At 43.7% G+C, this 13,422-nt stretch overlaps 1 protein-coding gene across 1 annotated transcript in view; it reads left to right on the top strand.

Annotated features, from left to right (window-relative positions):
* The window catches only part of CCNY (cyclin Y), a 318,292-nt gene extending 306,690 nt beyond the window's left edge, over positions 1 to 11,602 (top strand). The window contains exons 9-10 of the mRNA XM_007942415.2: positions 6,833 to 6,995; positions 11,486 to 11,602. Coding sequence (XP_007940606.1) covers positions 6,833 to 6,995; positions 11,486 to 11,602 — 280 coding nt within the window. The remainder of the gene's footprint in view (positions 1 to 6,832; positions 6,996 to 11,485) is intronic.
* Positions 11,603 to 13,422: the final 1,820 nt, after the last annotated feature.

Below are 13,422 nucleotides of genomic sequence, written 5' to 3'. Positions count from 1 at the left end.
GTTACTCCTAGAAGAATTTTGGAAAATTTTGTATCCTCGCATTTTAAGTTGACATCTAAAAACTGTTCATCACAGTTTAAATAGTTAACCCTTTCAAGGCAAAATTACTTTCTGCTTTGATTTTTCTTTTTCTTAAAACCATGTGTTTTCAGTAATGGAAGATGTTTTGAATGGAATGAAATAAAATTTCTTTGAGATCTAATGATTTTGATATATTTAAACTCACTGCCATCGTGTCAGGTCTGACTCATAGCGACCCCTCCTTGGGTTTCCGAGGCGGTATCACTACGGAAGTAGATTGCCCAGCCTTCCTTCCGAGGAGTGGCTGGTGAGTTTGAACCGCCAGCTTTCTGATTAGCAGTCCAATGTCTTAGGCACCATGCCACCAGAGCTCCCTTGATATACTTAGTGGGATGCATATGTCCGAAGGGGTCTCTGGTGCAGAGGTTGAGGGGATGAGGCCCATTTCTTCAGACTCATGCAGTTATGCAAGCCCCCACTAGATGGAAGCACACACTAAAAGTGGGATAACCCTTTCCCACTAAACCCCAGAGGCAGAAAATGTAGGGACACTGTATGTCACACAGGTCATGAAAGGGTTAAATAAAGGATGCCATTTGCAGTGTATTTTAAATTACGGTATTTTTAACTTAAAAGTATCCGTTGGCCTCTGAATACCATAGTGAAATGATATGTACCATCATCCATTTTCTTACTGTTGAAAGTGTTACATGTGTTTCTTTTTCTCTGTGGACACATTATTTCCTTGCACAGAATTTTATCCTTTAAAATTCTCTGCAAGAAAAATGTATACTTAAAACTGGAATGTTATTTTCTGGACTATAAAATACTGTTAAAAAGATCTTCAAATCTGAATTATCATTAATTATCAGTAAACAGTTGGCCAAAACAATATAAACCTATTATAAATTTTGATAGAAATTAGTAAACATAAAAAGTAAAATCTTAGGGAGGTGTATCCCTTAAGATCAATAAGATGTTTTTTTTCCTCCATTAGTTTGTATTCTTGTGGATGATTATTACTTATTGTTAGAAGTTCACTCTCAATTTTATTTCAGTTTTTCTTTTCTCCTTCCTTTTTAATGTAAGAATGGATAATTCTTGTTTATATAAGTAAGTAGATGAAATCAGAAGTTTTTGTTATTGCCATGTCACTTTGCCTTTTAAACTCTTTCAGAATTATATGCCCAAAATCAGATGGTGATTTATTATTAAAGATTATTTAAATAACCTGTGTGACCAGAATTGGAAACCACTTAAGGAGCTCTGGTAGCGTAGTGCCTAAGGCACTTGACTGCTGACCAGAAGGCTAGTTGTTCAAACCCACCAGCCACTCCTCGGAAGGAAGATGGGGCAATCTACTTCCGTACTGATACTGCCTCGGAAACCCAAAGAGGGGTCTCTATGAATCAGGTCCGATTCGACGGCATGTAACAACAACAACAGCTAAGGAGCTCTGGTGGTGTAGTGCCTGAGGCATTTGACTGCTAACCAGAAGGCTGTCGGTTCAAACCCACCAGCCACTCTGAGTAATGAAGAGTGGATAATTTACTTCTGTAAAGATTTCTGCCTCGGAAACCCAAAGGGGGTCGCTATAAGTCCAAATTGACTCGATGCCATTGAATTTTTTTAAGTTATTAGCCTGTTCTTGTTGTTGTTGTTAAGTGCCATCGAGTCGGCCCCAGCTCATAGCGACCCCTCCTTGGGTTTCGGAGGCAGTATCACTACAGAAGTAGATTGCCCAACCTTCCTTCCGAGGAGTGGCTGGTAGGTTTGAACCGCCAGCCTTCTGGTTAGCAGTCAAGTGCCGTAGGCACTATGTTACCGGAGCTCCCAGCCTGTTCTTAGAGTCATTTATTTTCTCAACATCAAATACTAGGATAATCCCTCTATTTGATGACTGAGGCACCCTGGGGCAGTGAGCCACAGAAGGATGAGACGCTGTGAAAGAAAGTCATACTGGTGCTTTCTTGGGCAAGTGAGTTTCAGTAGAGAGAAATGAAAATGAAAGACTAGAAATCTGTTCCCTTTGTGCTGTTGTATAACCCACTACCCTTGGAGAGTATGCCACCACAGGGAAACACATAGCCCAGTGTGAAGACTCAGCCTCAGAGCCCCGTAACACAGTACATCCAACTGACAGAAGAACCCAGATCCACACTGCATTCGGAGACTATCTGCAGAGCTGAACCAAGCTTGCAGAAACAGAGACTCTATGTTACTTTGCAGCATGAGCCACAGAAGCATTGCTCTACTGTCAGAATTGTTTAAAATGTGTGCTTGGTTCCATCTTTTCCAACAAGACCCAGGGAACCCCCTGAAATATTTTTAACATCCATTCTTGTTTCCTGCGAAGCCAGACATCATTCAGCTGCATGAAGGAGGTAGAGGAAAGCAGATGCTAAGTACAGGGCAGAGGCAGTATGGGCATCATTGGGACTAGGAGAACTCGGGGCAAAGGCAAGGTGTGCACAAGGTGGTGGAGGTTGACTTTTCCGGCAGAGCTTTAGAAATTAAACTGAGATCGCATACTCACCTCTCTAGCAGGCGGACAGCAGTGCCCCTCTGAGCCTGCTCTGGCCGGCTGGGTGGATAGACGGTGGCAGGGCTGCTGCTCTCTGCCCATCCGTGTGAGGCTGGGGCAGCTTTGGATCCACACGCTCCCATGACTCTGTGAGGCTGGCCCACAGGAGAAGATGGGTGAGACTGCCTATGCTTCCTGCCTTACTATAGACTATTAGATGAGGTATCAGGTCCTGTTTGCAAATCCCACCCTGGTTCTCCCAGAAAGGGGCAGGTGTGTGACATACAGTTGTCATTCTTGGTGTGTGTGCAAGTCTTAGAACCTTATCCTAAATGTCAATAAAAAAGCCCATGGCATGAGCAGGAGATGGAGTCTGAGGTTTGGAAAAGACAAACTGTTTCTCTACTTCTGAGACATGTTCAGGTCAGCTGAGGTTTGTATTCAAGTCTGATATCTGTACAGCCCTGGTAGGGTATGACCTGCTGCATTTATCTTTCTAATAACTTTCATTTTTCTGATTACAAGAATACACGTTGACTATGGAAAAGCTCTGGTAGCATAGTGGCTAAGACACTTGCCTGCTAACCGGACAGCTGGTGGTTCAAACCCACCAGCCACTCCTCGGAAGGAAGGTTGGGCAATCCTACTTCCGTAGTGATACTGCCTCGGAAACCCAAGGAGGGGTCGCTATGAGTCGGGTTTGACTCAACGGCACATAACAACAACAACAACAATGGAAAAGCTGGCAAAAGCCAAAACAAAGAAGATTTAAAAAAAAAAAAAAAAAATCACTGGTAATCCTTTCCCCCGAGAAAACGTGGGCATGCAGCCCATCGAAGCAGGCGGAAGGTCATTTTCAGGAAGAGTGTCACTGGAAACTCACAGAAGAACTAGGGAGACAGGGCTTGTAAACAGTTCACCAGTGTTAATCAGACTTCAGATTGGGGCTGCACCATGTGAGGGACACTGAAGGTCACGTGCCCACCTTCCTGTCGTTTTCACCAAGAGTGAGTATTCAACATCATGGGTTCTCTTTTAACACCAAATGGCAGTAGCTCTCACGGGGAATGAGGGTAATGAAATTTGGTCCTGTAGGCAAAACTAAAAAAAAAAAAAAGCCGTTGGTTGATTGGTTGGTTTTGTGACAATCCTGTAAGAGAAATAGGCTTCAGGTCTTTTTCATGCATAGATAAAAGGATTCAAAATAAGGAGAAGCCCTCAGACTTGTCTAAGGGTTGTTAAACATGTAGGGACACAAAGCAGGAAACACCCATCCCTCCATTTGTGGAGCAGTGTAGTGCCTCATGGGAAGTGAATGCCCGGTGCCTGCTTTTAGAGGTGAGCACAGTTTTCTAGAAAAGCACACAGGATATTAAATGATGAAAACAACTCTTTTCTCCATTTTGGAAGACTGTTTTCCAGGTTGTCAAACTGCACCACTTCAGTTGGATTTCTCTGTTGGTGTTGTTGATAGTTACTGTCGAGTTGACTCCTACACGTGGTGGCCCATGTGTGCAGAGTAGAACTGCTCCGTTGTGTTGACTTAATATGCTTCTGAAATGGAGTTTTTTGTTTACTGACTTGGCTGTGTTTTTTGTAAGGTTTTATACCAGAATTATTCCCTCATAATTGTCCAAATGAGAGCAGTAAATTCACCGAGCCTATTCCTGTGGCCCTTTTAATATACACTGCTGCAGTTTGGAAATTCAAATTTTGGGAAGTATTTTTATTTTCGAAATACTGCCTTTGTTTGAAAACACAACAGTTGTAAAATCTCATTTTCCTGAAGTTTGAACAGAAATACATTCAAATTTAGAGGAAGGCTGTTTCCCCCACCCCACAGGAACCCTGGGAAAATGCATCTTTGTGCAAAAATAGCTGCATCTTGACTTTACTTATAGTTTATGCCCAAACAGGGCTCACAGATGCCTATCTACCATTTCGATGAAGATTAACAAACTAAGTTTTAGTTCTCTTATAATACTAACAAGCAGCAAGGATTTTGTCTTAGCAGTGGGAGAGTGAGCGCTGCAGTGATACCTTCTGGCCACCAGACGGCGATATGTCCACAGGCAGCTCTCAGGGCCACCAGGGAGAGCCCCTTTGAAACTATTGTTTTGGCATTTCTGGATTTAACAGTATTTTTAACACTGAAGTTTTAGTAAAATTTTATCTGGTTTCCAGGACATCACAGGATGATCTCTAATTAAAACACATTTTTAACGAAGCCTAAATAGAAGTCTCTCAAAGTGACTTTTAAATATTCCTTAAAAACAGAAAATATAGCACACTGAATACATTTGGAGCCTATTTCTATAGAAACAATAACAAGCAAGGTATAGATACTGTTTACTTAACTAAAAGACCTGAAAATGACTTAGACTTTTCTTCTGAAGCATTCAGGCCTTCTGTAACAGCTCTCCTCTGGGCTGGGGTTACCTAATTCTCATTTATCCAGAAGCTCCTGCTTCTGGCAAAGCCAGCAGCCCTTGCTCACATCCTGCTTTCCCACCTGCATCCTCAGTGTTGCATCGCTGTGTCATTGCAGCATGAGATGGGGAAAGGGCCTTCTGGGTATGTGACTGTAGGGAGGACACCCACCAGGAACAGAAGGTGTGGCTCAGGGTACCACTTGGGGCACAGGATGATACTAAGTTTGAGGCCCCCAAAAATCAGGGTGGGCATGTATGGGGGCCAGAACTGGAAAGCTCAGTGGAGTGGGTAGAGCATGACTCAGAATCCTGACCTCAGAATCCTAATCCTGGATTAGGATCAGAGTGGATAGATGTAAAGACATGGTGAATGGCTGGGCCCTGCACTTCAGAATGGGCCTCACCAACCTTGCTGACATTCAGCTTTACTTACTGACGGGGTGACCATGGCGCTGTCCTGCTGTGGGAGGTGGTTGGAGTCTGCCCACTCCAGCCAAGATCCCCCTCCCTACCCTGCTCCTCACCCCCAGAGCTCCTGGCATCCTTAGAAATAGCTCAGCTCCTGTGGGAAGCCTTCTTTGACTCCTCTACCCATCCTGAACTGGGTACACTGTTTTCGATCAGAATTATTATTGAGTACCACTTGTATGTCAGGCACTGCACCAGAGGGCTAAGGGTAAAACAAGGTAACTCACATTTTCTAACTATAAGAGACAAGCAGGGGAGACAGAGTTAAGCCTCTGTTAGAGTGTAGCTCAATAAAGTACGAAAATGTGGTGACGGTGACGTGTGATGTGGGAAGAGCATTGCAGAATGTTTCTGGGGCACACGGCCACTGCTCAGCAGACAGCCTGTCCCTAAGATTAGGGAATAAAGAAACAAACCAGTTGCCAACAAGGTGATTCCAACTCATGGGTACATTGTGTGTCAGAGTGGAACTGTGCTCCAGAAGGTTTTCAGTGGCTGATCGTCTAGAAGTAGATCACCAGCTTTTTCTTCTGAGATGCCTCTGGGTAGACTCAGACTTCCACACTTTGGGTTAGAAGCTGAGCACATGAACTGTTTGTCCCGGGGATTCCTCAAGAGTTAGTAGGTTCCCTTAATAAGTGACTGGAATAGGTTTCTCTCTCACCCACCCCTCCACTGCCATCAAGTCGATTCTGACTCATAGTGACCCTGTAGGACAGGGTAGAACTGCCCCATAGAGTTTCCAAGGCTATAAATCTTTTCCGAAGCAGACTACCTCATCTTCCTCCCATGGAGTGGCTGGTGGGTTTGAACCGCTGACCTTCTGGTTAGCAGCCGGATGCCTTAACCACTCCACCACCAGACCTCCTTCCTTTTACATAAAGAAGCCCCTAAAACATTTCCTTTACTCTTTTTCCTCCAGAAGGTTGAGAAAGGGACACTGGGGAAATAGCAGTTAGTTTGGTCTACAGAGGTCAGCAGGAGAGTCCTTTCCTCTGGGTGTCTGTCTCATGGCCCTCACTGGACTCTGCTTGACAGCTCTTGACGGCTTCATCTGCTGCACCAGGCAAGGCCAGTAAGCAGATGCTCATGCTGAGATTTGCAGCAGGAACCTGCTGTGTGTGTGATGTCTGAGTGAAATGAATCACCCTGAAGCACTTCCTGGTGATCATCAGGCCTCATCCTTCTGGGCACAAGATCAAGTGGATTCTGTTTTTAATACCAATTTGGTGGTTAAGCTGCAACTCTGCTGTCCAACCAGGCAATTAATTAAATGGCTTTTCCCCTGGAGGATGCAAGTTCGTGGAGCTTGGGCTTGGTGCCTGGCTTGGTGGGCCCGCGCAGCCGTGATGTGGCAGCTGAGTGTGTGCTGTTTTTGTATTTGCAGGAATGAGCTAGAGCGACAGTTTCTTGAATTGCTCCAGTTCAACATCAATGTTCCTTCCAGTGTTTATGCCAAGTATTATTTTGATCTCCGTTCTCTGGCAGAAGCAAACAACCTGAGCTTCCCCTTGGAGCCCCTCAGCAGGGAAAGGGCTCACAAGCTTGAGGTAAGATGCTTTTGAAAAAATTGTTTCTGTTGGAGTGTGTTACTGCAGGTGTTCCTTCTTAGTACCATGAAAGTGTTTGATAATAATGATAATTTTTCATTGTTATCAAATGAAGCCCAGGATTTAAGAGCTCTGGTGGCATAGTGCCTAATGCATTTGACTGCTAACCAAGGGTTGGCGGTTCAAACCCACCAGCTACTCCTCAGAAGGAAGATGGGGCAGTCTACTTCCATAAAGATTTACCGCCTAGGAAACCCAGTAGGGATCACTCTGAGTTAGAATCCACCCAGTGCCAGTGGATTTTTTTTTCCCCCCCAGGATTTATAGTCGGTCCATTAATTTAGTTGACTATAATTTATACAACCTCATATTTTCAATAGTCTTTTTTTTTTATTGTGGTAAAAATATATATAAAACAAAACATTTGCCATCTCAGCACTTTTTATGGTACAGTTCAGTGACATTAATTACGTTCCCTATGTTCTCTAAAGGAGCTCTGGTGGTGTAGTGAATAAGGCATTTGGCTGCTAACCAGAAGGTCAGTAGTTCAAACCAACCAGCTGCTCCACAGAAGGAAGATGGGGGCAGTCTTCTGTAGAGATTTATAGCCTTGGAAACCGATGGGGATCGCTATGAGTCAGAATTGATTCAATAGCAGTGAGTTTGGGGTGGTTTTTTTTTTTTTTTTTTGGTATGTTCTATAACCAACACCAATATCCATTTCCAAAATTTTTTTGTCACTCTTAACAGAAACTCAGTGCCCCTTAACCAGTAACTTCCCCTCACCCCCTCCCACCCATCTCTGATAACAACTAATAAAGTTGGGCCAGTTTGGCCTCTGTGTATTTGCCTAGTCTCAATATCTTATATAAGTGGGATCATACAGTATTTATCCTTTTGCGTCTAACTTATTTCACTCAGTGTTTTCCAGGTTCATCCATGTTGTAGCATGTATCAGGACTACATTTCTCTTTCTGAATGAGTAGTATTCCATTGTATGTATGTACCACACTTTATTGATCTATTCCTCACTTGATAGACATTTAGGTTGTTTCTACCTTTTGGCTATTGTGAATAGTGCTGCAGTGAACATTGGTGGACATGTGTCAGTTTGAGTCCCTGTTTTCAAGTCTCTTGGGTCTCTACTTAGGAGTGGAATTGCTGGGCTGTATGGTACTTCTGTGTTTAATAGTTCTATGTTTAATTTTTTGAGGAACCACCAAACTGTTTCCCACAGGGGCTGCATTTTGCATTCCCATCAGCAGTGGATGAGGGTTTTAATCCTTGCCAACACGTGCTATTTTGTTTTTTTCTGATACTCCCATTCTACATAGATGCCACAAGTGAGTAGATTTAAAGAACAGAAATTTATGTCACAAATTAGGAAAGTAGAAGTCCAAATTCAGGCCTGGCTCTCGGGGGAGGTCCTTCTTTGTCTCTTTCAGCTTCTGGTAGCTGCCAGCAATCCTTACAGGTAATCTTTCTTCATGGTCTGCCCTCCATTTTTCCTCTGTATATATCTCTGTGTCTAATCTGCTCTTTTTATAACTCAGAAGTGATTATATTTAGAACCCACCCTCCTTCTTGTTGTTAGGTGGCATTGAGCCTGTTCAGACTAACAGCAACCCTGTGTACAACAGAACGAAACACTTCCCAGTCGTGTGTGCCATCCTCACAATCATTGCTATACCTGAGCCCATTGTTGAAGCCACTACGTCAATCCATCTCATTGAGGGTCTTCCCCTCTTTCACTGACCCTCCCCTTTACCAAGCATAATATCCTTCTCCAGGGAATGGTCATGACCAAAGTAGGTGAGATGAAGTCTGGCCATTCTCGCTTCCAGGGAGCATTCCACTTCTTCCAGGACAGTTCTTTTGACAGTTTATGGTACTTCCAGTATCCTTCATCAACACCACAATTCAAAAGCGTCAACTGTTCTTTGACTGCCCAGCTTTCACATGCATATGAGGTGATTGAAAATACCACTGGCTTGTGTCAGGCACACCTTAGTCTTTAAAGTGACTTCTTTGCTCTTCAGCACTTTAAAGAGGTCTTTTGCACCCTGCTTGACCTAAATAACATGACAAAGAAAACCCAGTTTCCAAAGAAGATAACACCCACTTGTGAAGGGGCCACAATTTCAATACAGATATTTTGAGGCTATGGTTCAACACAGCGAGGGCAGCCCTTTCAGCCTGGCCCTGACAGATCTTCTCTTTCCACCCATTGCTGTCCAAGATGACCCTTCCTACAGACCCTAACCTCACCCCACTTCTCACCAAGCCTGATACTATGTGGCCATGATTTCCTCCTTTCTCTCTGTACAATCTCCTCCTCCTCCTCCTCCAAGTCTACTTCTGCTGCCATTCCTCAGTTAAGAGGTCCCCATCAGGGACTCCCAAAGAACATCAGCTGCTGAGTCTTCTCTGTTCAGTGTACTTTGAACACACCTCTATTAAGTCCATGCCTCCCTTATGTATGTCTCTCAATCAGAACTTACCATGTCCATCCAGTTTTTATTTACCCAGCATCCTCTGAGTATCAGACACAGTTCTAAGCCCTGGGCAACTGTCATGATCCCATCCTTGCCATCTTGGAGTTTACCTCCTGGTGGGAGAAGACAGAAGTAAACAATAAACATAATAAATAAATCGTCTAATATGTTGTTGTTGTTATTATGTGCCGTTGAGTCCGGTCCCGACACATAGCCACCCCTCCTTGGGTTTCCGAGTATGTTAGGAGATGAGAAAAAGAAAAGTAGAGCAGAATGATGAGAGGAGTGCTGTATTAAGTGACTCCCTTGAGGTGGTGATATTTGCATGAAGACTTGCCCATGGGGAAGAAAAGAGTTGGGCACCCAGCTATCTAGGAGAAAAACTTTCCAGGCTACCAAAAGAGGTGTCAGGTGGGAGCAACCCAGCATAATGGAGGCCTAGCAGGGAGGCTGGGCAGCAGGAGCAGGGAGAGGAGAAGGGGAGGAGATGGAACTGAGCTCTGCAGGCTTTGTAGGGTACAGGGATGACTCAGTTTTAGAAGGCCACTGCAGAGAAGTGACAAGATTGGACTTAGGTTTTAAAAGGAGCATTCAGGCTCTGGTAAACAGGGATGGAAGTAAAGAGATCAGCTTAGAAGGATGATTGCCACAGTCCAGGCGAGAGACAGTGGGGATCTGGCCAGGGTGGCTGCAGATGAGGGAAGGCAAGGGCTGTGGAGACAGCAGCTGGCAGCTTCTGTGCTTTGGTCCCTCCACAGTGATGGCCATATGTCTGTTCCCTGGCCACTCCAGCCTTATCCTTTGGATTGTATAGAAATAAAAAGGCATCATCTTTTCATCATCAGAAGCGACTCACCCCCGTCTTTGGGATAATCTTGTCAAATGTTGACACAACCTTGACTGGGACAGACTGTCTGAGCTGACCAAGGTCTGTCCTGCCTCTGACAACAACAGCTGTTAGCCCAGGAGAGTGTCCCAGGAAAGTGGTGGCCAGCACTGACCCCTACACAACCCTGGCCTTTCTTGGGGCCCTGGTAGGCCCTTTGCCCACCTTAGGCCTCATTGTCCTGATCAGTGACACCCAGCACTTCTGTGATTACCTCCTTGTCTCCTTGGTCCCCTTTTTCTCAAGTTGACTCTCCTACTCGACCCTTTTCTGCTTTGATTCCTTTAATTCCTGGCACAACTGAAGCTGCTCATAGCTGACATGTATTGAGCTCTCCTCCCAACTGACCCTGCACTAAACTTCTATGCATTGTGCCTCATTTGAGTTCACACCATCCCTGTGGGGAAGGTGCTGTTGATGTCACATTCCGAGGTAAGGCTGGAAGGATCCAAGACATGGACACGTGCTCGCATACCATGAGCTGGTGGAGCTGGTATTGAACTCATGTCTGCAGACCCTTCACTACACCGTCTTCTAATTCTTTGACATTCCAAGAATCTTTTCTTAATGTGCCTGTAAGCATTTGGGAAATAAGGGCTGTGCCTATACAGGTAGTCCATGACAGACAACTTGGTTTCCTTCCATTGTCAGTCAGTCTTGAAGGAAGTCAAACACATCTTATTGAATATTATTACGTTCATTATTAGTATCTTTATATTTCTGATCTTTGAAAACCTGTGAGTGAACATCCGAGAACGGTAACATGAGCAAATTTCACACTGCAACAATGTATGTAGTACATATTAGGAGCCATAAGATAGATGGAAAAACAAACCCCAGATGGTGGTTACATGTGGTTTATGGTAACTCTAGTATGTCCTAAGTAAGTCAGGGACTTACTTACTTACTTGTGTATCCCCTGCTGCACGCAGTGCAGATGGGGGGCCGAGGGGTGTAGTAGACTCCAGGGGGGCAGGGATGCATAGCTGCTTTGTCCACCGAAGTGCCCTCAGAGCCTAGAACAGTACCTGGCACACACAATGAGCCCTCGCCCAGGAGGTGCTTAGCAGGCACAGAGCTCTGATGTGCTTGTCTCTCTCTACCCGCAGGCCATCTCTCGGCTGTGTGAGGACAAATACAAAGACTTGAGAAGACCCACGCGGAAGCGGTCAGCGAGTGCTGACAACCTGACTCTGACGAGGTGGTCCCCGGCTATCATCTCCTAACAGTGGACCTCCTTTTTGAAGGACTGCTTCCATCCCTCCGGTTTCTCCTTTAGTTCGAGAAAATACAAGACTTGGGGTGGTTTTTTGTTTTTGTTTTTGCTTTTCTTTTTTCCTTCCCTTTTTTTTTTTTTTTTCAATTCGTAGCTCTGTCACACCACATCAATGACGCCTCCGCGCTGTGGCCGCGTGCAGCAAGGCTTCGGGGAAGTGAAGTCAGTATTCTGGAAATCTCATTTCATGCCTTCCCCCCATCGTCATTAACAGCATTTCCTTTGTGGAGGAAACACTGACTCTAATCCTGGAGGAGAAAATAAAGGGAAAGCAAAGTAGTATAGAGATAGGGAAAAATGTCTAAATGGCTTTGCCATCCCCTAAGTTCACCCATCTCGTCGATAGATCAATACAACATGAACACAAAGCCTAGATAAACAGAGTTGGATGTGCATTAAAGAAACTGAGTGGCTGTGTTTTATCATAACCTCTTTGGATCAGTATGTTCTGTGAGACTTTTTGCATTCCTTCTTGCTGCTTATTTTGGGCCTGGGGGATTTTTGTTTGTTTTCATCCTGTTTTGGTTTTAGTCCCACAGAGCAGAGAATATAATTTGTGTCCACCCTGGCACGAGCCTCCAAATAAATAGTACTGGTTGCTCCTCTCTGCAACCTGTGAGCTGTATTCTGAGGTTTCTCCCTCATAAGTGGGACGTACTTGTTATGTTTCTGTACACCTTTTTATGATCCACTTTCTCTTCAGCAATGGCAAAATTAATGTGACTGTAGTGCTAAACCAAAAGTACCCTTTTCCCAACCTTATCTCTCACCCCAAGAAAATTCTAGATCACGTGGGTGCTTGTGCCTTTCTATTTCCTCAAAGCTATTTTGTTTTCTCTGACCTGAAGTTGTTGCCACAAAACCAGTCAGACTTTGTGGGCTGAGGGAAACAATGTGCAGCAAAAGGTGCCATCTGGATGAGATGTGTGTTTCTGAGTGCGGGGTGTTTGCCTGAAGTCACTGAGTGGGAGCCATTTTTTTTTTTTTTATACACCCTGCCTGGTTCCTTACTTCATTTTCATGTCCATTGTTGCAAGCAATATTCTTCTCAATTTTTATATGTTTACTTTAAATCAAAATTAAGTCTATTTGTATAAAATTTTTTAAAAATCTAAAATAAAAAAAAAAAAAACAACCAAGGGTGGGTGGGTATTCCTGTGGGAAGATCATTGAAGAGCAAAATGTTAATATTTACTTGAGGTATTTTTCACAGAATGATTGAATTAAAAAAACTCACATTTTTCATTGTGGGTGCTTAGAGAAGTTACATGAAATTCAAACTGTGAAGGTTTATGCTTCATTAATTATTACCATACACTTTAATTTTCTGACCATCCCTGATTTCCTTACGGGTTAGATAAGAATCTTTTATATTAAGTCATATAAAAGGGTTCATGTATAATGTCAAAGAGTCAGTTTGATATTAAATCTCAGAATCTGAGTCATGTAAACATACAGTGCTTTTGGTTTATTTGCAGATTTTCTTAGATCACAAGACAGGTTTCTGAGTTTTTTTTCTTTTTCAAGTGTCTCTGATGTGAACAGCAGCAGATGGTCTATTTCACCTTATTCTTCTGTGGGCTTGGAAAACTTTGGAATCCCATATTAATTAATGTTGATTACCCTGAAATTATACGTCTGATCCCCAAACTATGCCTTCCTCTTAATGAAACATGCCATGGAAATGGACTCAGAAAGTTGAAATACCAACAACACCAAACCAACATTTCTAGTCTTGAAATGAATTTCTATCATGTGTAAACTGTCCTA

The sequence above is a fragment of the Orycteropus afer genome, unplaced genomic scaffold, assembly GCF_000298275.1.
Source record: "Orycteropus afer afer isolate SDZICR_OR568_19922 unplaced genomic scaffold, OryAfe1.0 scaffold00090, whole genome shotgun sequence".
NCBI classification, from domain to species: Eukaryota; Metazoa; Chordata; class Mammalia; order Tubulidentata; family Orycteropodidae; genus Orycteropus; species Orycteropus afer.
This window is presented reverse-complemented; position numbering and strand designations above follow the sequence as displayed.